The following is a 23369-nucleotide window of genomic DNA, read 5'->3' as shown; positions in this document are numbered from 1 at the left end:
AATAAACAAATGCTTAAACAGGTGTTTTTATTTACAGGCTACCGAGCAGACATAATGACCACCAGGTAAGAACAAATCTTCTGTCTTTTCAGCCTTTCCCCCCACCCCAGATCATGCACAATAACACAATTAGAATTTATATCATATTTTACAATTTAGAAAGACAACAGCAGCAAATATATGTTTAAATGCTGCCATATTGTAAATACATTTAACTTAAAGAATTTAAATGTAACTATATTAGTATGTTTTATTCTGTTTATTAAGTACTTAATTTTGGTCTGTAGCAGTAAATTACATATTCCAATGGGTGACTGGAAGGATATGACCACATTGGGGAAAAGTGGATAATTAGAATGTACTTAAGTTGTGTTTTTTTTCTTTGCGTTTTTGCATAAGATTTAAAGCAGTAACTACTAAAGTCTATGAGACATGATGAGTACATTAGTTATTTGAGAGTAAAACTGTAAGGATTCTAAAGAAATTGGTTGTGAGCAAGCTATAGGCAACTGTTCACAGCCCACTATGCTATGCAGTGCCAACCGACAGGGCGTTAGGCACTGCATAGACTAGGTAAAGCAAACTAGTTTTGGTGGCTAAATTTCTTAATTCATTATAGCACCTAAAATTTGTCTTTTCCAAAGACCTTCTTCTTATGTTAATTGTCTGTTATTATTGTCTGATTATGTTTTGCAGTCACCTGGTGCCATTAATAAGGCTAATAAGTAGTCCATAGTGGCAGGAGTAGCACATAATAGCAATAATGATCAAATGACATTAGATAATGGTTACAAGCCACAGCTAAAGACACTTTAATAGCTGGAAAAATTCAACAACTTATGCACTGTATGTTAATTTTTGAACTACTTTAAGAGTACATGTGTTGTCTTATTTTATATTTAATATAAATATACTGCTTAAAAAATTAAGGGGGAACACTTTAATTACACGTCAGATCTCAAACAAAAGATTCAAGCTAAAAATCTTTACTTATATAAAATGTGCAGTTTTTGAGAGCAAAATGAGGTAACAATGGTTAGTGGAAACCAAAATCATCAAACCATTAAGGTCTGGATTCAAAATCATATCGAAATTCAAAGTAACAAATCAAAATCACAGGCTGATCCAGTTTGCATGAATTTTGTATAAAATCACGTGGAGGTTTGAGCTACCCTCTGAGAATATGCCCACCCCAGGGCCAGCACTGACCCTCCTCCAAACATGCTGGCACCATAACGTTCACCACATCTCCAGACTTCACGTCTGTCACATGTGCTCAGTGTGAACCTGCTCTCATCTGTGAAGAGAACGGGGCGCCTGTGGCGGACCTGCCAATTCTGGTTTACTCTGGTGAATGCCAATCGTTTTGCATGGTGCTGGGCTGTAAGAACAGGTCACACTAGAGGGTGCTGGGGCCTCATGCCACCCTCCTGGAGTCTGGTTATGACATGCTCATCCCGTTCCTTCTTGCACATACTGGTCCTGCTGCTGGGGTGATGGTATTCTATGGCCCTGTCTAGGGCTCCTCTGTTTTCTTGAGACTGTGCTGGGAGACATAGCAAACCTTGCAATGACATGTATGGATGTGTCATCTTTAATTTCCTTCAGGATCAATAAACTATCTATCTGTCTGTCTGTCTGACTGTCTATCTACATACATATTTATCTATCTATATGTCTGTCTGTCTATCTATCTACATATTTATCTATCTATCTGTCTATCTATCTATCTGTCTATGTCTATCTATCTGTCTATCTATCTGTCTATATATCTGTCTGTCTGTCTATCTATCTATCTATCTATCTATCTACCTATCAACATATTTATCTATCTATCTCTCTATCTCTACATATCTATCTATCTATCTATCTATCTATCTATCTATCTATCTATCTATCTATCTATCTATCTATCTATCTATCTATCTATCTACCTACCTACCTACCTACATATTTATCTATCTGTCTGTCTATCTGTCTATCTACAACTTTATCTATCTATCTATCTATCTATCTATCTATCTATCTATCTATCTATCTATCTATCTATCTATCTATCTATCTATCTATCTATCTATCTATCTATCTCTCTATCTATCTATCAACATATTTATCTATCTATCTATCTATCTATCTATCTATCTATCTATCTATCTCTCTCTCTCTCTCTCTCTCTCTCTCTCTCTCTCTCTCTCTCTCTCTCTCAATTCAATTCAATTTGCTTTATTGACATGACAAATTTACATATTTGTATTGTCAAAGCTTACATTAGTATATATAAATATATGAAAAAAGAACAAGTATATACATAGAAAAAAAATGGTAAGAAAATATTCAATATGTAGTAAAACAATTGTTCACACACAAAAAAAAGAAAATATTTGTGTGTGTGTGGTGGGTGTGCGTGGGGGTGTGTGTTCGGGGGGTGGGTGGGGATTTTATTTGGTGTTTCACTCACTGTCCCGGAGTGTGTGACACTCCTGTACATATCTGGCGTTGGTTGGGGTTTTTCTCTGTACATGTAAAATCATTCTGCAGAATTCTGCATGCAGGACTTCAGTGGGATGCTTGTCCCATCTAGTGTAGTCATGATGACTGAGTGGACCCCATACTTCACTACCGTATAGCGCAATGGGCAGGATTATACTATCAAAGATCTTTAACCAGATTCTAATTGGGATGTCAATCTTAATGAATTTGTTTTTAATTGAATAGAGGGCTCTGCAGGCCTTCTGTTTCAGTGCATCCACTGCCAGACCGAAGCCTCCTGAGGCGCTGATTTTGAGCCCCAGGTAATCATAAGAAAGGGTGTGGTCTAGGGCGGTGTTTCCTAGATTGAAAGTGTACCTGCTCTCCTGAGATCTGGCTTTCTTTTGGAAGATCATGATTTTAGATTTATCAGGATTTACTGTCAGGGCCCAGGTCTGACAGTACTTCTCCAGCAGATCCAGATGCTGCTGAAGCCCCTTTTCTGTGGGCGACAGTAGCACCAGGTCATCCGCATAGAGAAGAAATTTAACTTCCGTTTTATTTAGTGTCAGGCCGGAATTTGCAGATTGCTCCAATAACACCGCTAAATCATTGATATAGATATTAAATAGAGTAGGAGACAAGCTGCAACCCTGCCTGACACCACGCCCCTGAGTGAAGACCTCAGTCATTTTATTGCCAATTTTTACTCCACATACATTTTATTGACATACATTGATTTAATGATGTCATAGACTTTACCCCCTACACCATTTTGGATAATTTTATAATATAATCCTTGCCAGATTGAATCAAATGCTTTTCTAAAATCTATAAAACATGCAAAAACTTTAGCATGATTTTGTTTGTGTAGATGTTGGTGGATTAGGGTGTGTAGGGTGTAAATATGGTCAGTAGTGCGATGATTTGGTAAAAAGCCGATCTGTCCATTACTCGGGACACTGTGCTCGGTAAGGAAGGCCTGTATCCGGGCGTTAATGATACAGCAGAACACCTTCCCCAGGTTACTGCTCACACAGATGCCTCGGTAGTTGTTGGGGTCGAATTTGTCTCCACTCTTATAGATTGGGGAAATAAGCCCCCTGTTCCATATCTCAGGAAAGCAGCTGGATTGGAGAACGATATTGAACAACCTGAGCAGAGCCTGCTGTAGCTGAGGACTGCTGCACTTCAGCATCTCGGTCCTGATGCTGTCAGGTCCGCAGGCTTTTCTGGATTTGAGTTTTTTAATTTGGGTATTCAATTCTTCCTGTGAAATTTGGTGATCAATTGGGTTCTGATAGTTTTTTATGGTAGATTCTAATATATTTAGATTTTCTATGATTTTTTGCTGTTCTGAATTAAAATCGTCTGGTGGTAATTGCTCATATAATTGTTCAAAGTGATTTTTCCAGGTATTTGGATTTTCTATGGCCAGATGATGTGGGTTTTTGTTGCTCAGGTTGTTCCACAGTTCCCAGAATTGATTTTGGTCAATAGAGTTTTAAATTTTTTGTAGATACTGAGTATAATAGATGTGTTTTTTATGTCGTAAAATCTTTTTATATTCCCTTAGATTTGTAGCATAATTTGATCGAATTTGATGATTGTTTGGTTCTCTGTGTTTTTGGTTTGATAGATGTCTTAATTTCTGCCTGATTATTTTACAGTCTTCATCAAACCATTCTTCATTTTGTGGTTTTTGGTTTGGTTTGGTGTTTATAAAATTGAGACCTGCAATTTTAGCGGATTTATAATATATTCCATTAATTTTTGAAACAGCTCTATCAACACCTGATTGGTTTAATTCAAATGATTCTGATAAAAAATTGTTAATATGATTAATGATTTTTGAGGAACCAACAGCAGATTTAAATTTAGCTTCGCTGTCATGATTCCATCTGAATGTTCGGTTTAACTGGGATGTTTTGCAGGGCTCATATTTCATGGTTTGATGCTGACTGAGTCGTTTAAGATAAACATTGATTTGACAGTGATCAGAAAGTGGGAGTTGTGGTCTGACAGTGAACGCACTAATAGTGGAGGGGTCCATGTCAGTGATCGCATAGTCAACTACACTAGCTCCAAGAGCTGAACAGTATGTAAACCTCCCTAAAGAGTCCCCTCGGATCCTACCGTTAAGAATATACAGACCTGAGGATCGACAGAGGTGCACTAGCTCTTTACCATTCCTGTTCAGGACGTGGTCAGGACTGTTTCTTTGAGAGCAGATAGTGCTGAAGTTGATGGATGTTTGTTTAAATATATATTTGTTACCAGTAGAATTGATGATATCGTTCTCATTGCCTGTTCTGGCATTTAAATCTCCAACAAGCATGACATTCCCCTGGGCCTGAAAATGTCTGATTTCCTGCTGAAGGTTCTCAAAGAAACAATCCTGATAGTACGGAGACTCTAGAGGGGGGGTGTAAGCTGCACATATGTACAAGTCATTTTCACATTCAATTATGTTTTTATTTAATTTTAGCCAAATATGTGTTGAATGTCTTTTGGTTTCTGACAAATATGATGATAAATTGTCCTTATACCATATTATAACCCCCCCGGAGTCTCTACCATGTTTTATATTGCTGTGTTTTATAGAGGGCAGCAGAATTTCCCTGTAATTTGGGGGACAGTGAGTGTTGGTGTTATCTTTACACCATGTTTCAATTAGTATGATAATGTCTTGGCCAGAAATGCATGTTAAAAAATCTAAATTTGTGGTTTTAAAACCAAATGTTGAGGAATATAGTCCTTGAATGTTCCAGGAAGAGATTGTAAGAGATTTCATTCTAAGTAAACTATTAAATATTGATTATTAGCCATATACAACAGAAAGCAACAGTAACAATTAAGTTAATTAAGTATATTAAGTATATAAATATAAAAAGGATATATTGTTTTGTGTAATTATCCAACAAGTCTGCAGCTGCCTCACTTCCTCAAGGGCTGGATGGTCTGGTTGTTTAATACCAGATACAACCTGTGCATAGGAGGGTTGTTGGCAGGTTGGTGGTAGAGCCTCTGCTGCAGTGATGCATCGGGATCTGCTGGATTCTGCAGTGAGATGGTGGGATCTGCTGGATCCTGCAGTGAGATGCTGGGATCTGGTCGGTGCTGCAGTGAGATGCTGGAATCTGGTTGGTGCTGCAGTGAGATGCTGGAATCTGGTTGGTGCTGCAGTGAGATGCTGGGATCTGGTCGATGCTGCAGTGGGACGCTGGGGTTTGGTGGGCGCTGTGTTGCTGGATGTGGCTCTACTGTGTCCTGCATTACTGGGAGTGGCTCTGTTTGGTCTGCCTCTCTTGGGTTGCACTGTACTCTTAGGCCTATGATTTATGTCATGAGGATAAGGCGTCATTAACCCGGGGCTTTGTACGGCTCCTCCAAGATCATATGCTAACATCCAGATGTTGTTTTTGTCCACATGTACATGGTCATGTAGGTGTTCTGGAGTTAGCGCTGGGTGATGGGCAATTGTAATGCCCGTGATCTTGGCACATTCTCTGCTGACAGCATCATTAATGTCCTTGATCATCTCACAGGGAATGTCTCGTCGTGGGAGTAAGGTAGAGATGGTGATGTTGGCTTTTGGGAATTCTTTACGAGCTTTTTGAGCCATTTGTACCACCATCAGTGACAGACTTTTCCCACAAGAGTGAAGCTGGTTTGTTCCTGTGTGTATGATGATGTTATCAGGTGCACCTATCTGTGTATGATGAAGCAGATTATGTGCTGCCTGGGTTGTGGGACACCAGAATTTCCCCACTCTGTGTGTTGGGAACATCTGCCTGTGTCTCAGAAATTTCCCATTAGAGTCGATGAGAATGGCTGTTTTAGGAGGACAAAGTGAGGCTGAAGATGGGCGGAGCCCCGACTCATTCTGAGCACCGCTGGAGGGGCGGAGCTCTGGTTCTTTTTGTGTGGTGCTGGAGGGGCGGAGCTCAGACTCTTTCTGAGCACCACTGGATGGGCGGGGTTCCGGCTCATTCTGTGTAGCGCTGGAGGGGCGGGGCTCGGGTTCTTTCTGAGCACCGCTGGAGGGGCGGGGCTCTGGCTCATTCTGTGTAGCGCTGGAGGGGCGGAGCTCCGACTCTCTCTGAGTAGCGCTGGAGGGGCGGAGCTCTGGTTCTTTTTGTGTGGTGCTGGAGGGGCGGAGCTCCGACTCTCTCTGAGTAGCGCTGGAGGGGCGGAGCTCCGGCTCATTCTGTGTAGCGCTGGAGGGGCGGGGCTCTGGCTCATTCTGTGTAGCGCTGGAGGGGCGGAGCTCCGACTCTTTCTGAGTAGCGCTGGAGGGGCGGAGCTCCGGCTCATTCTGTGTAGCGCTGGAGGGGCGGAGCTCTGACTCTCTCTGAGTAGCGCTGGAGGGGCGGAGCTCCGTCTCTTTATGGCTGCTGTTAGGTTTGCTGTTGGCATCTGTGTGGTGTTTTGTAGTCACCTTTAGCAGCTGGTCTGTGAGGGTGGAGATCCGTCTGTCCTTCTGCTCCAGTTCCTCTTTAATTCTTATTATTTCCGTTTTGAGAATCGTATTTTCTCTCTGGAGCAGATTCACAGTTTCTTCTATCTGTCCCATTTTCACATTTGCCTCGATTTTGTGTTGGTTCATTTCAGCTTTCAGTTGCTGCAGAAGATCCTCCTCATGAAGTTTATTTTCCTTCATCTCTATTAACTCCATCTCTAGGAGTGAGAGGCAGTCCTGAATGCGCTTGACTGTAGCGGGTGATCTGGGCGCTGCAGGGCTGGTGGTAGTTGAGGCTGTGTTGGAACAGGCTGCTAGAGGAGGGCTGGAAGCTGAGTGTGGGGGTGAGGTAGACAGCACAGCACTGGATGTAGGGGCCTGAATGGGTTTGTTTCTTTCAACAAGTGACCTCAGTCTTTGAAAGTCCTTTTCAAAGTTCTGAAGTTGTATTTCAGGTCCCTGGATCATAATGGTTCCAGTTTTATAAAAATTTACGTTAAATTTAGGTGTGGTGTCAAGGTACAGCTGTCTAATTGTTTTGTTTCCACACATTTTATAGTTCCTCTGGTCAGCTAGAAGAGTAGTGTGCCAGATATCTGGGTGATCAGTGTAGAACACCAGGTCAGATTTAACTTCTCTTCCATTGATCAGAGTGAAATCAGCTCGGAGTGTCTCAGGGTGTTCTCTCAGTATTTCTGCCTTGTATTTTTTCTTTTTACTCTCACTGTTGGCCTCTTCAGGGTAGCTGATAGTTAGAGAGCTGAGGCTGTGCTCAGTTTGCTGGCTCAGTATTGTGTTCATTTTTAAACTGACAGAGATTCTAATGGCAGTTGGTGGCAGTTGAAGATTCTGTCTAACTGAGTTACAGCTAACAGTCCTTATAAATGTTTAAAATACACAAAAATATACACAAACATAAGCTTACCCCCTTTCTTATTAGCCAACTCAGCCTGGTTTGTTGATTGGTTGTTGTTTTCCTGTGATTTTGTTGGTTTTTTCCAGGTTTCTCCACTTTTTTCTTCTGTCTGTTAGTCAGTCTCTGTTGTTTTGATTTGACTGAGTGGGCCTGAGTTGATAGGTAAAACTTGTTAGTTGTATTTCTTCTTTTTCTTTTTAGTTGATGGATCCAAAAATCGCTCTAAATGTGCCTGATATATTCAGCTAGAGTTTAGATTACTGCTAACCGTCGTATATGTCCAAAAACTCAACAAAAAAGCTTAAAGTTTCAGGAGCTCATATTCCTTGCTGTTGTTTAGAATTCTCTCTCTCTATCTCTATCTTTCTGTCTATCTATCTATCTATCTATCTATCTATCTATCTATCTATCTATCTATCTATCTATCTATCTATCTATCTATCCATCTATCTCTCTCTCTCTCTCTCTCTCTCTCTCTCTATATCTCTATCTTTCTGTCTATCTATCTCTATCTTTCTGTCTATCTGTCTATCTATCTGTCTGTATGTCTGTCTGTCTGTCTGTCTGTCTGTCTGTCTGTCTATCTATCTATCTATCTATCTATCTATCTATCTATCTATCTATCTATCTATCTCTTGGATTATCTCTCATTCCCATTTTGGGGGGTTGTCTTGCTGTTGCCTCCCCAGTGCTCTTGTTGTCACTTTTATTTGTACCAAAGCAGGTGAAATTTATTTACAATCACTTATGCTTCCTAACTGGACAGATTGATATCCCTGAAGTTTAATTGACTTGCTTGATGATATGCTAAGAGGAAATGTTCCCTTAATTGTTTTGAGCAGTGTAATAAATATATAATCATTATATTAAATTAAATGTAATTGAATAAAATTCAGTCATTCATTATTAGCAATGCTTTGTCCAGATTGTAGTGGGTTTGAACCCATGGAGACACACTGGCTGCAATGAATGCAGGAATGCATCCCAGACAGTGCATCAAACTATCATCAGCAACACACACTTGCTCACATTAAAAGTCAATCTACTTTGAAATGCATTTTTTAAAGGTGGTAGAAAACAGAATGGTATTGTGACTAAAACCAGTACTGATCCTTACCAGTGGAAAAGGCTTGGATTTATCTTTGTCTTTGTGCCTCCAGTTCCAGTCAGTACATTGACCTTGAGTGGTTGTTTTATTGATATTGCTAAACAAAGGACAGAAGATTTGATTTTGTTTTCTTTTTGTCCTGTTTCCCTCTAGCTGCCGCAGAAACTCCCACAGCAGACACCAGGTAGGGTCCCCTGCTATATATTTCCTTCTCCTTTTTTGGCTAATATTACACCTTTAGCCTTGAGTTTCTCTGAATGTTAAATGTTTTGCTTGGGCACAGGACTCTACGAAGGCCATTCCACTGATCGTAGAAAGCTGTATCCGCTACATTAACCTCTATGGTAAGTTGGGGTTATGAATGAGGGATCCACTGCTCATACACAGTAATCTGATTGTATACACACATACACATACTGTACTGTATATACAGGACCTGAAATGTGTAATTGTGATTTGCAGGTTTGCAGCACCAAGGGATTTTCAGAGTGTCTGGCTCTCAGGTAGAGGTCAATGACATCAAGAACTCATTCGAGAGAGGTTTGTGGTCCACCTATTCAAAAAATCATGCACACCCATCCACTCCCACACACATCACATGCTGACAACACATGTTTTTTTTAGGATTTATTTTTATGAGGGTAAAATAGAAGTCAGGCTAGAAGTAGGCATGGAAAGCATCTGTTTAGCTGTAGTAGACTCGTTTAAAAGACTTGATCCAGACCACAATGCAAACCATTTCCTCTAACATGCCAAGTCGCTTTTGACCAGGGGCACCCATACTTTTGTGGCTTAAGATCTACTATTTCAGTTGACAGGTCATAGCAATCTACTTTTTAAATAGGTTGGCCTCTTCATTTTTAGCTTTTTTAAATGCGCTTCAGTTGCCTATATTGATATTCAGCATTACAGGGCAAGCGACTGAAAAATCACTAATCTTATTCTGATGATTTGCTCTGAATAATGTCAGTCAGGTTTATGTAGTCTGGACAGTAGCTGCTGATGCCAATTCTCAAGCAAGCTTCCAAATGTTCATCAGTACGGGTGGACCGATATTTAGACTTAATTATTTTCATGTAGGAAAAGGCTGATTTTAACAAGTAGGTTGATCCAAAAATGCTGTCAAATATGTGGCACATTTTCTTATGTTTGGACAAGTTCCAGAATTGGCCCTTGACTTCATATGAATGTCAAATTGTAGGGTTTTATTTCTGTATGTAACATGAGATCTAAATATTCTCCGCCAGCTTCTTCCACGTATAAAGGAAACAGGCGTCTTTGCAGTGGTCTTGCCTGACTCGAACCATTTTTGGTTTCTTTGTACTTGGTTGCGCACTCATCTTCACAAACAGTGTAGGTTAAAAAATTAAAAACGCAAAAATGGCTCAAACTGGCTACTGATGAATGCAAGCTTTCTAGATTACCGGTGCTTGAGACGTAGCTATGGTAACACACCACATATTAAAGAAGTAGCCACATTTCATGTCAATCACATGACCTGTTTGAATGAGGAGTGATCTACCAGAGTGCACTGTGCGATTGACGGGTTGATTGCAATCAACGTATAGGGCACCTCTGCTTTTGACTTTCTTCAGTCTGAATGACAACATGAAGATGTCTGATTTGTATTAATGAAATGTTTGCGGGCTCCCATCATGTTTTCTGTTTTCTAGGAAACAACCCGCTGACAGATGAGGAGAACAACCATGATATTAACTCGGTGGCAGGCGTGTTAAAGATGTACTTTCGCAACCTGGACAACTCGCTTATCCCTAAAGAAAAGTTCAATGACCTCATCGCCTATGTTTGTAAGTCCTTTTTTCTTAGTGTTTGTGTGAATAGAATAAGAAAAACGGGTCTATAAGAGACAAAAATAGAGAAAAAGCCCTCAGGATATGACATTGTTCTTAAGTCATTAACGTCCTGTGGTTTTATGGGTTTTAAGTTTTATTTGGAAATATCTAGTTAAATGTCATTATCATTTAATTATATATAATAAGTAAGAAGTGCATTTTTACTTTTTTTGAAAATCCAAACACCTCAAGGAAATCTGCACCAATTATAAATAAAGGGGGTCAATTAAAAAAAATAAAATAACAAAGGGTCACTGTTTTTAAATTTCAGTGTAGATCAGTGCCTTTTGATAATCAGTATTAGTTGTTTTCTTTTTTTTTTTAAACTCCCTCAATGCTGTTGTTTTCTACAGGTTCTTATTCTACAGGTAATTAAATGAACTTTAATTTTAACTTTATTTTTTGAGTTACATTTGTGTGACTGTGAGCATTTGAGTGGTGCAAAAGTTATGCTAGCTTACCAGTGGGCATCTAACAGACACAATTGCCCATTTCTAAAATAAAGGTAGCTGATAGAGAGATTAACCTCTTTGGCGTTGCAGTGGAAACTCTGACTGCCTGGTCATGGCCCCGGCACCAGTGGCAGAAGAATACAGGGGGTTATAGTGGTCCATGCGTTTGCTAAGTGTATTACTCACTGTATGAATTAGCCACTAACTGTTGCAATTGTAATGCTATTGTAAAGAGGGGAAAACGTGTGCTTCAGAAAAATAATAAGCATTTATTTCAATGGTATAACAAATTTGCAGTGTGTATTTATTAATTCCTCACTAAATATAAATACACAACAGCAGCAGTATTTTAGACCTTGATTTACATGATTTAGAAGTTGTGTGAAAACCTACATACTTGAAAATGGTAGCAAGAAAGGACTTCACTATATGCTTGGGTTCGTACAACACCCTGCCAACAAGGTCCCACGAAACATTTCATATATTTCCCAAAGGTGGATTTGCCATGAATTATTATTATTGTTATTTGTTTTAAATTGTTGCCATAACAGCAGATAGAATGCATGTAAATTGAAACAATTGGGTATGTGAAAGGCGCTATATAAATTGAATGTATTATTATCATTATTATTATTATTATTATTATTGTTGTTGTTATTTCTTGGACACAAAAGGCTTCTCTTTGTTTGCATTTAGAAAATTAAAGACCCTTGGGGGCACGTCTCTAATGTCAACAGGAATGTAAACCCAACACAGCCGGACCTGTGTTTATTGTTGTTGTTGTTTTGTGTTGTTTTACATTTTCCCCAGAATGTACATAGCCTAAATAATTTAAAATCTGAACTAAACTGGTAACAGCTGGATTGAAGTGGTGACAGTAAAACTAGAGCTGCGTCCGGAATCGCATACTTCCATACTCAATAGTACGCGAAATGAGGACGCGAGAGCGGTTAGTATGTCCGAATACATAGTATAAATAAAGAGGTACGCGAGAAGTACCCGGATGACGTACTTATTGGGCAGCCATGTTTGAGTATGCAAACGATGCACACTTGCGGTCCGCTAATGTATCCCATAATGCAACTGGAGCTGCGTAGGCAATTGAAGCGGAATAAGAAACGAGAAAGATAGCGGAAAACGGAGTCCTCTGTTCACAAGTGTAAGTAAGATAAATAAAATAATTTTTTTTAAAGACAAATAAATAACAAAAAGACGATAAATATCCAAAATTTTGGCGAGTGGGGTTTGTAATGAGTCTGTAACTATGGTGATATTACTTCATCACGTCATCACTTGACGTTGGTAAAATGGCGGACGTAGTATGTAGCGGTGTTGTGTGCATACTGCATACTTCTGTACTGAAAGTATGTACTTTTTTACCGGCCGAGTAGTGCATACTTCCTCCAATCTAGTACAAACTCTGTAAGTATGCGATTCCGGACGCAGCATAGGTTAAACTTCACTTGTGACCACTCAGCTTTGTACATTTGTGTGACACATTTTTGTCCAAATCTTTTGTTAGGCACAGAGAATTTGTATGAGCGAGCACTGTCTATCCGAAAGATCCTGATGACATCACCACGGCCTGCTCTTGTGATCATGAGATACCTTTTTGCATTCCTTAACCAGTGAGTAACCACACATCTACCTGCATATACAGTGTATCACAAAAGTGAGTACACCCCTCACATTTCTGCAAATATTTTATTATATCTTTTCATGGGACAACACTATAAACATGAAACTTGGATATAACTTAGAGTAGTCAGTGTACAACTTGTATAGCAGTGTAGATTTACTGTCTTCTGAAAATAACTCAACACACAGCCATTAATGTCTAAATAGCTGGCAACATAAGTGAGTACACCCCACAGTGAACATGTCCAAATTGTGCCCAAAGTGTCAATATTTTGTGTGACCACCATTATTATCCAGCACTGCCTTAACCCTCCTGGGCATGGAATTCACCAGAGCTGCACAGGTTGCTACTGGAATCCTCTTCCACTCCTCCATGATGACATCACGGAGCTGGTGGATGTTAGACACCTTGAACTCCTCCACCTTCCACTTGAGGATGCGCCACAGGTGCTCAATTGGGTTTAGTCCATCACCTTTACCTTCAGCTTTCTCAGCAAGGCAGTTGTCATCTTGGAGGTTGTGTTTGGGGTCATTATCCTGTTGGAAAACTGCCATGAGGCCCAGTTTTCGAAGGGAGGGGATCATGCTCTGCTTCAGAATGTCACAGTACATGTTGGAATTCATGTTTCCCTCAATGAACTGCAGCTCCCCAGTGCCAGCAACACTCATGCAGCCCAAGACCATGATGCTACCACCACCATGCTTGACTGTAGGCAAGATACAGTTGTCTTGGTACTTCTCACCAGGGTGCCGCCACACATGCTGGACACCATCTGAGCCAAACAAGTTTATCTTGGTCTCGTCAGACCACAGGGCATTCCAGTAATCCATGTTCTTGGACTGCTTGTCTTCAGCAAACTGTTTGCTGGCTTTCTTGTGCGTCAGCTTCCTTCTGGGATGACGACCATGCAGACCGAGTTGATGCAGTGTGCGGCGTATGGTCTGAGCACTGACAGGCTGACCTCCCACGTCTTCAACCTCTGCAGCAATGCTGGCAGCACTCATGTGTCTATTTTTTAAAGCCAACCTCTGGATATGACGCCGAACACGTGGACTCAACTTCTTTGGTCGACCCTGGCGAAGCCTGTTCCGAGTGGAACCTGTCCTGGAAAACCGCTGTATGACCTTGGCCACCATGCTGTAGCTCAGTTTCAGGGTGTTAGCAATCTTCTTATAGCCCAGGCCATCTTTGTGGAGAGCAACAATTCTATTTCTCACATCCTCAGAGAGTTCTTTGCCATGAGGTGCCATGTTGAATATCCAGTGGCCAGTATGAGAGAATTGTACCCAAAACACCAAATTTAACAGCCCTGCTCCCCATTTACACCTGGGACCTTGACACATGACACCAGGGAGGGACAACGACACATTTGGGCACAATTTGGACATGTTCACTGTGGGGTGTACTCACTTATGTTGCCAGCTATTTAGACATTAATGGCTGTGTGTTGAGTTATTTTCAGAAGACAGTAAATCTACACTGCTATACAAGCTGTACACTGACTACTCTAAGTTATATCCAAGTTTCATGTCTATAGTGTTGTCCCATGAAAAGATATAATGAAATATTTGCAGAAATGTGAGGGGTGTACTCACTTTTGTGATACACTGTACACTTATTGGCCACTACAAACACCTGCTTAGTCATTCACTTATGTGGCATAAGCACAGTGCATAAAATCTTGCTGTTTTTCCAGGTAGAAATACCACCAGCTATACACAACCCCAATATGTACATTAAACCCAGCGTGGTGCATTGTTCTGACGATTGGCTTGCATAATATACTGTACAACATACATGTGTCATACGACACTTTTTTTTTAACCTATGTAGTCTGGTCCGGACCAAGGGGACCGAACTACAAGTATAAACACTACCTAAATATTAATAAAAACTGAAAAAGGGGGTTGTTCTAAAAAGCACAATAGCATTTTTCCTTTGTCACACACAGAAAATCCAACCATCACCACTGTTACAGAGAAAAAGTCTCTTGAGTTAGGGGATGCAGCTAAACTAATCCACATCCTTCACACCGGATATTGAAGAGACAGAGGCAGTGTGAATATACATAACAGGATGAGTAGAGGTGAAAAGAAAAAGAGAAATTTCTACCTCTCTGTGATAGAAACAGCACAGTTGTTATCTCACAGAAATAAAGCAAGTATATAGTACTAAAGCAGTCTCATAAAAGTTGTATGTAATATTGGAAACTTACAAAGTGCTCTATGTAACTGTTAATTTAAAAGCAGAGATTTGATTTGCACTGCACATCTGGCTCACTGACGTTTCATTAGATTATGTATTCTGGTCTCTCTGCGGTCAGAAACATACACTAACCCATTTTCTCATGCAGTCTCTCACAGTACAGCGATGAAAACATGATGGATCCTGGGAATTTGGCCATCTGCTTTGGGCCCACACTGATGCCCACACCCGATCTGCTGGACCAGGTCTCGTGCCAGGCTCACGTCAACGAGATCATCAAAACTATCATCATCCACCACGAGGCAATCTTCCCTGATTCCAAAGAGCTGGAGGGTCCGGTCTACGAGAAGTGCATGAGCAGCACAGAGTACTGGTGTGTATGCAGCATACTAGGGATAATGGGTTTGTTTACAGAATCATTTGATGGTGCAAGAGTAGAACATTTGCTTTGTCATCTGAAGGATGTGAGTTCATTGCCCATTGGCAATTGCCCATTTCTAAAATATTCCGCTAGCACACCAGTGCCGAGATTCTGAACTCCTCGGTTCAAAACCCGGTGTTGCCACCGGTCAGCTGGGTGCCATATAGCAGGCATAATTGGCACTGCCTGCAGGGAGGGATGCCCGGACTATGTGGGTGGGGACTTCAAACGCTGTGTAAGGACACTGATTGGCAGAAAGAGAGACGCCTGTGCAGAATGCATGGGTGAAAAAGGGCTGTGCATGGGTCGGAGGAGGCATGAGCAGCAATATACCCACCTCGACTGCAACCAGGGATCCCCCAGCAGCAGAGGACAAATTGACTACGCTAAAATTGGGAGAAAATGGGAGAAAATGCATAAAAAATTAAATAGAAAAAAAAAAAAAGAATTAATTAAAATAGATGGGCTCAGTGGTGCAAAAGTCTAAAATGCTAGCCCACTACTGCAGAGGGTTCATGCTCCTGAGTTCCAGTGTTTAGTGTCTGTGTGATTTAGACACAATTGGTTTCTGAGAATGAGATAAGTCGTGGAGGATACACCTAGGGCACAACATGACTTAAATTTGGGGTACAGCTTTCTGTGAAAATCCACTGCTGGCTGGTGGACAACGTCTTTACATGTCTCAAAGGTCGGTGGCCCACTCTGCCAGGGTGGGATTGGCACAAAAGGTCGAGGAATTGTAACAGGGAGGTGAAAATTTCTAAATTGGGAGAAAAAAAAAAAATATATATGTTGACATTTGTTTTCTGAATATTTTCGTCTTGTTATTCTATTTTTTCTCTTTCATATAGTGAGAGTCCATACAGTGAACCAGGAGCATTTGAAGAAGGAGAGCAGGATGGTGGCACCGAGACACAGACCAGTGAGGAAGGTAAATCACAAACATACACATAAGCATACATACATGTTCAGTGTTAACCTTTTTCTTTTGTTGCTATGTAGTATACTACTTTATTAAAATAATAACAAACAGACTGATTAATAATTTCCAAATGTCTCTCTTTGTGTATCTTTTAGAGGGTGAACCAGTAGAGGCTACAGCTAAGTTCGACTATGTAGGGCGCTCTGGTCGTGAGCTCACCTTTAAGAAAGGAGCAACTCTACTGCTGCTCCAGAGGGCCTCAGAGGACTGGTGGGAGGGACGCTGCAATGGTACTGACGGGCTCATACCACACCAATATATCACCCTGCAGGAGTGAGTACACAGCTGAATACACACAGTAATAAAGGGGTTGGCCAACACACCGCACATGGTAATAATGACAAATTTAGCAGGGGCCACAATCTACCTGAAGGTTCTTGTTTGCTAAAGGCACTAGCAGCATTACCACCTGTGAGATCATTCTTACAGATGTCAACATTAAATGTTGGTCATTAAATACCACTGAAGTACCCTGAAATGTATTTGCCCCTGCATATTTTTCTGTTTTTTTAACTGTTGCAAAAAAGCTTTTGCTGAACCCTTTTTGTGATGTGGGACCATCATCCCACCTGAGATAGTTTGGCATGACAGTGCCCAGGTATTAATGTGAATGGACCATTTTAACCAGTGAATCCTTTAGAGCAGTTTGGGAATAAAAGGGTTGTTGTTTCCTGAAATTATCTCCCATTAAAATTAAAGACCAGGTCAATTTGACTGCATCAGGCTGGCAGCTGTTCAGTCTCCCTGCTGTATATGGTTTCATTTTTGAATAATGGTCTCATTATCTTTAGAGATAGTTATAGAAAAATGTAAAGTGGCAAGCATAGAGGGGGGCACACATTCTTTAGATGCAAAAATGCTGAGAATTATAGTGGCAAAATAGTTTTTTTTCCAAATCACATGCATTCTAGATTATATGAGGAATCTTCAAAAAGTTTCTGCACTTTTATACTGTGGTTGGAAACGTATAGGGCGGGAGGAGTAGTAAATGGTTGTGTTTGGAAGAGCTTATAGTCCGGATTTAGCACCATCTGATTTCCACATTTTTGGACCTCTTAAAGAAGCTTTAAGGGGAAGAAGATTTTCATGTGATGATGATGTGAAAGCAGTGGTGCATCAGTGGCTATGCGCTCAACCAAAAACATTTTTTGCTGATGGCATTAAAAAGTTGGTATGACGCTGTGAAAAATACACCAGAAGGTGACCATGTAGACAAATGGTCATTTGTTTTTGAAATTGTTAATAGAGTTAAAAAGTGTGGAAACTTTTTGAAGAACACTCGTATATTAGCCTGATTAAACACCTACATTAGAATGGACAGTCATCTAAACCAGACTATTCTTACAAGATGCCGCATCTGACACTCCAAATTGATACAAAGCACCTTTTTACAAGGGAAGTTGCACCAACTTTCCATCTATGCAAAGCTATACTAACAATCAAATTTGACGGACTGCCCAGCACTAAACACAGAAAGACTGAAATTCTTTACCATAAAACAATATACAAAACCTGCTTGAGACATCACCAGTGAACTTTTTGACACATGTAAATCTAAAACATCGTGCAATGTGCTGATACGGCATCTATCAGTTAAAAAAAATTAAGACTAGGTACACCCAGGTTTGCTTTTTGCCAGCTCCCTCAAAAACTGCTCAGCCTATCAAAGTTCCACCAAGGGTGCACTAATAAGTCATTTAGGTCACAAGAGGACATTTAATGAACTTGAGGTCTTATTTAAGCAGTATTCCACAATAAGAACATTATACCAACAGTTAAAATTGGTGGTGTTAGTGATGCTCTTGGCATTCTTTGTTGCTGGAGGGCTGGTAACCTGTCATGAATTTTGCTCTCTACCAAACGAATCCTGAAGAAGTTTTGTTGGGTTGTACAATGAGACAACACTCCCAAGAAAATAGAACATTATATCTAAATGGATTAAAAAAAAAAAGTAAAGGTTTTGAAATGCTCTTGCCAAACTACTAACCTGAACCCAATTGAGATGCTTTAGTCTTAATCGTGCATCAACACCCTTGAACCCTTTATGGGTTTTATTTTAAATGGATATAATTGCCATCAATCTACAATTAATCACCCACAATTCATATATTTACAGCTAAAAAAGGTTGATACCATTTCTACATTAAAGCATGGTGATGTCAGCATCATTCCGTAGGGGTTGTTCTTAGCCAAAGGGACAGGGAGTCGTGTAAGAATTGAAAGACAGATTAATGCAGCCAAATACAGCATCAACCTTGAAACCCTTCTCCAGAGCACACACAAACCTTGGCAAATGTTAATTGTTCAATACAACAACACTAGATTGGTCTCAGGACAACGTCAGGGCAATGTCCTTGAGTGACTTAGTCAAAGCCCAGACTTAAACTCCATCCAACATGTGTAAAAAGACCTGAAGATGGCAGTTGACATATTCTCTCTTTAATGTATTGGAGTTTGAGAGGATCTGCTGTGAAGAATGGGGTAAACTGCTCACATTTATTTGTGCAAAGATTGTAGAGATGTATCCAAGAAGACCTGTAACTAACTGCTGTCCAAGTTGTTTTTGAATACTTGAGAATATGTAGCGCACTCAATTTTGTCTTTCGCTGCTGAGAGATACCAGATGCATCCTAGGAGAGCACGTCGCTGTACACGCCTCTTCTGACACGTGCCAATCAGGGTCCTTACACAGCGTATGAAGAACCACCCACCCACACATAGTCCAGCCCCCACCCTGCAGATGCGGTGGCCAATTATTATCTGCCGCAGGCACTGCCAATCATGTGTGCTAGATGGCGCCCAGTCGACCGGTGGCAACACCAGGCCTCGAACCAAGGAGTTCAGAAACTCGGTGCTGGTGTGCCAGCGAAATATAAAGTGTAGGTTGATGGGTAAAAATGCCAATTCCATTCAAAATTAAATTAACAACACAATAAGGTACAGAAAATCAATGAGTTTGAATACTTTCTAAATCCACTGTAAAGTGTTGTATGTACATTTTTGTCACATTTTACATTTTTCAAAACCACACCCCATTTTACCTTCAACGGTATAGCCTTCTTTAAAAAAAGTAAAGAAAACGTTTTTTTTAATTTCCTTGTAAAGAAATGGGCCTGTTTTCAAGTCATGGTCGACAAATAGCTGGTTTATTGCAGTTAGCTGGTTAAATTTGTATGTATATCCTTTGAAAATTACTACATTATATTTGGTAGGCTCAATAAAAAAGGTTTATTGTTCTTTTAAATTTAAATTAACCACAGTAAATTAGCCTTGTGCACATGTTGGTTTAATTTCGATTTTGATTGAATTTGTGTCTTGTCAGTAATATCTGACACACAAAATATTTGAGTAATTTAAAAAGCGACTGTGTTCATTTGCTAAGCAATTAGCTAACACATTATAGACGTGATAAGTTCTTGATGGATGGAGGGCAAGATTGTGAAACGAACTGTTGCAAATTTAAATTGATGGGCTGATTTGTGCTTTCAGAGATGAGGCCATGTCGGACACCATGAGTCAGAAAACAGACAGTGAACACAGCAGCACTCCGTCAGATGAAGTTAGCTCCAGACGCTCCTTAACTTCCCCTACTGAACCCAGACTGCCAGAAACTTTCATTAGCCGGTATGCACATGCAAAACACACACACACAAATACACACACTTCTCAACTTAGATAATGCTTCAAATGAAAACAATAAAAATGTTTCAAGGCTTTCACACAATCATTTTACATTTGCAGCATTTAGCAGATGCTTTTATACAAAGCGTCTTACAATTGTCACCGGTCCAACAGAGGAAACTTAGTGATGGTGGGGCCAGTGGCATAACTAGGAGCTCATGGGCCCCAGTGCAAAAAGAAAAACAATTTGGGCCCCCTCAACGAATTTCATATATACAGTGGGGCCAAAAAGTATTTAGTCAGCCACTGATTGTGCAAGTTCTCCTACTTAGAAAGATGAGAGAGGTCTGTAATTTTCATCATAGGTACACTTAAAAAAAAATCCAGGAAATCACATTGTAGGATTTTTAAAGAATTTTTTTGTAAATTATGGTGGAAAATAAGTATTTGGTCAATAACAAACAAGCAAGATTTCTGGCTCTCACAGACCTGTAACTTCTTCTTTAAGAAGCTCTTCTGTCCTCCACTCATTACCTGTATTATTGGCACCTGTTTGACATCGTTATCTGTATAAAAGACACCTGTCCACACCCTCAAACAGTCAACCATGGCCAAGACCAAAGAGCTGTCGAAGGACACCAGGAAGAAAATTGTAGACCTGCACCAGGCTGGGAAGAGTGAATCTACAATAGGCAAGCAGGTTGGTGTGAATAAATCAACTGTGGGAGCAATTGTAAGAAAATGGAAGACATACAAGACCATTGATAATCTCCCTCGATCCCGTGGGGTCAAAATGATCATGAGAACGGTGAGCAAAATATCCCAGAACTACATGGAGGGACCTGATGAATGACCTGCAGAGAGCTGGGGCCAAAGTAACAAAGGCTACCATCAGTAACACACTACGCCGAGAGGGACTCAAATCTTGCAGTGCCAGGCGTGTCCCCCTGTTTAAGCCAGTACATGTCCAGGCCCGTCTGAAGTTTGCCAGAGAGCTTATGGATGATCCAGAAGAGGATTGGGAGAATATCATGTGGTCAGATGAAACCAAAATGGAACTTTTTGGTAAAAACTCAACTCGTCGTGTTTGGAGGAAGAAGAATGCTGAGTTACACCATATCTACTGTGAAGCATGGGGGTGGAAACATCATGCTTTGGGGCTGTTTTTCTGCAAAGAGGACAGGACGACTGATCCGTGTTAAGGGAAGAATGAACGGGGCCATGTATCGTGAGATTTTAAGCCAAAACCTCCTTCCATCAGTGAGAGCATTGAAGATGGAACGTGGCTGGGTCTTCCAGCATGACAATGATCCCAAACACACCGCTCGGGCAATGAAGGAGTGGCTCCGTAAAAAGCATTTCAAGGTCCTGGAGTGGCCTAGCCAGTCTCCAGACCTCAACCCCAGAGAACATTTGTGGAGTCCGTGTTGCCCAGCGACAGCCCCAAAACATCACTGCTCTAGAGGAGATCTGCATGGAGGAATGGGCCAAAATACCAGCTACAGTGTGTGCAAACCTGGTGAAGACTTACAGGAAACGTTTGACCTCTGTCATTGCCAACAAAGGTTATGTTACAAAGTATTGAGTTGAACTTTTGTTATTGACCAAATACTTATTTTCCACCATAATTTACAAATAAATTCTTTAAAAATCCTACAATGTGATTTCCTGGATTTTTTTTCTCATTTTGTCTCTCATAGTTGAAGTGTACCTATGATGAAAATTACAGACCTCTCTCATCTTTCTAAGTAGGAGAACTTGCACAATCAGTGGCTGACTAAATACTTTTTGGCCCCACTGTATACAGTGGGGGAAGTAAGTATTTGATCCCCTGCTGATTTTGTAAGTTTACCCCCTTACAAAGACTTCAACAGTCTATAATTTTTATGGAAGGTTTATTTTAACAGAGAGAGACAGAAGAAAAACATTAAATAAAAGTTATAAATTAATTTGTATTTAATTAAGGGAAATAAGTATTTGATCCCCTACCCACCAGCAAGAATTCTGACCCCCACAGACCGGTTATGTGCCCATGAGGCACACAAATTAGTCCTGTCCCTGTATAAAAGACTCCTGTCACAGAATCAGTTTCTTCCGTTCAAATCTCTCGACCACCATGGGCAAGACCAAAGAGCTATCAAAGGACGTCAGGGACAAGATTGTAGACCTGCACAAGGCTGGAATGGGCTACAAGACCATCAGCAAGAAGCTTGGTGAGAAAGAGACCACTGTTGGTGCGATAATTCGAAAATGGAAGAAATATAAGATCACAGTCAATCACCCTCACTCTGGAGCTCCATGCAAGATCTCACCTGGTGGGGTAAGAATGATTCTGAGAAAGGTGAGGTCAGTCCAGAATTACACGGGAGGAGCTTGTCAATGATCTCAAGGGAGCTGGGAGCAGAGAAATGCTGGATATGACCCCAAGAACATCATCCCCACCGGGCATTTCTCTGCCTCCAAACACGGCGAGTGGAGTTGATGCCAAAGAGCTCAATTTTGGTCTCATTTGACCATATCACATTCTCCCAAGCTTTCTCTGAATCATTCAGGTGTTCATTGGCAAACTTCAGACGGGCCTGTACATGAGCCTTCTTGAGCAAAGGGACTTTGCGGGCACTGCAGGATCTCAATCCATTACGGCGAAGTGTGTTACTAATGGTTTTCTTGGTGACTGTGCTCCCAGCTCCCTTGAGATCATTGACAAGCTCCTCCCGTGTAATTCTGGACTGACCTCACCTTTCTCAGAATCATTCTTACCTCACCAGGTGAGATCTTACATGGAGCTCCAGAGCGAGGGCGATTGAGTCTTTTATACAGGGACAGGACTAATTTGTGTGCCTCATGGGCACATAACCGGTCTGTGGGGGTCAGAATTCTTGCTGGTTGGTAGGGGATCAAATACTTATTTCCCTTAATTAAATACAAATTAATTTATAACTTTTATTTAATGTTTTTTTTCTGGATTTTTTGTTGATATTCTGTCTCTCTCTGTTAAAATAAACCTTGCATAAAAATTATAGACTGTTCAAGTCTTTGTAAGGGGGTAAACTTACAAAATCAGCAGGGGATCAAATACTTATTTCCCCCACTGTATATACATGCTGTATGCTGATAGCTGATTCCCAAAATCCCTTGCTGTGCACTCACTGTATATTTTGATTACATATATTCTGATATTTCATTATCTTTTAGTTATTTTATTTTTTTACTTATCGAAAACGTTGTAATATAATAATAA

At 40.5% G+C, this 23369-nt stretch overlaps 1 protein-coding gene across 1 annotated transcript in view; it reads left to right on the top strand.

The window, feature by feature from the left end:
- srgap1b (SLIT-ROBO Rho GTPase activating protein 1b) overlaps window positions 1–23369 on the top strand; it is a 72245-nt gene that overhangs the window by 46137 nt on the left and 2739 nt on the right. Inside the window, exons 10-19 of the mRNA XM_062994996.1 lie at window positions 38–65; window positions 9109–9139; window positions 9239–9299; window positions 9418–9495; window positions 10629–10763; window positions 12783–12888; window positions 15253–15477; window positions 16377–16456; window positions 16603–16780; window positions 19997–20131. Coding sequence (XP_062851066.1) covers window positions 38–65; window positions 9109–9139; window positions 9239–9299; window positions 9418–9495; window positions 10629–10763; window positions 12783–12888; window positions 15253–15477; window positions 16377–16456; window positions 16603–16780; window positions 19997–20131 — 1057 coding nt within the window. The remainder of the gene's footprint in view (window positions 1–37; window positions 66–9108; window positions 9140–9238; window positions 9300–9417; window positions 9496–10628; window positions 10764–12782; window positions 12889–15252; window positions 15478–16376; window positions 16457–16602; window positions 16781–19996; window positions 20132–23369) is intronic.

Source organism: Trichomycterus rosablanca, chromosome 1 (genome assembly GCF_030014385.1).
Source record: "Trichomycterus rosablanca isolate fTriRos1 chromosome 1, fTriRos1.hap1, whole genome shotgun sequence".
Classification (NCBI taxonomy): Eukaryota; Metazoa; Chordata; class Actinopteri; order Siluriformes; family Trichomycteridae; genus Trichomycterus; species Trichomycterus rosablanca.
This window is presented reverse-complemented; position numbering and strand designations above follow the sequence as displayed.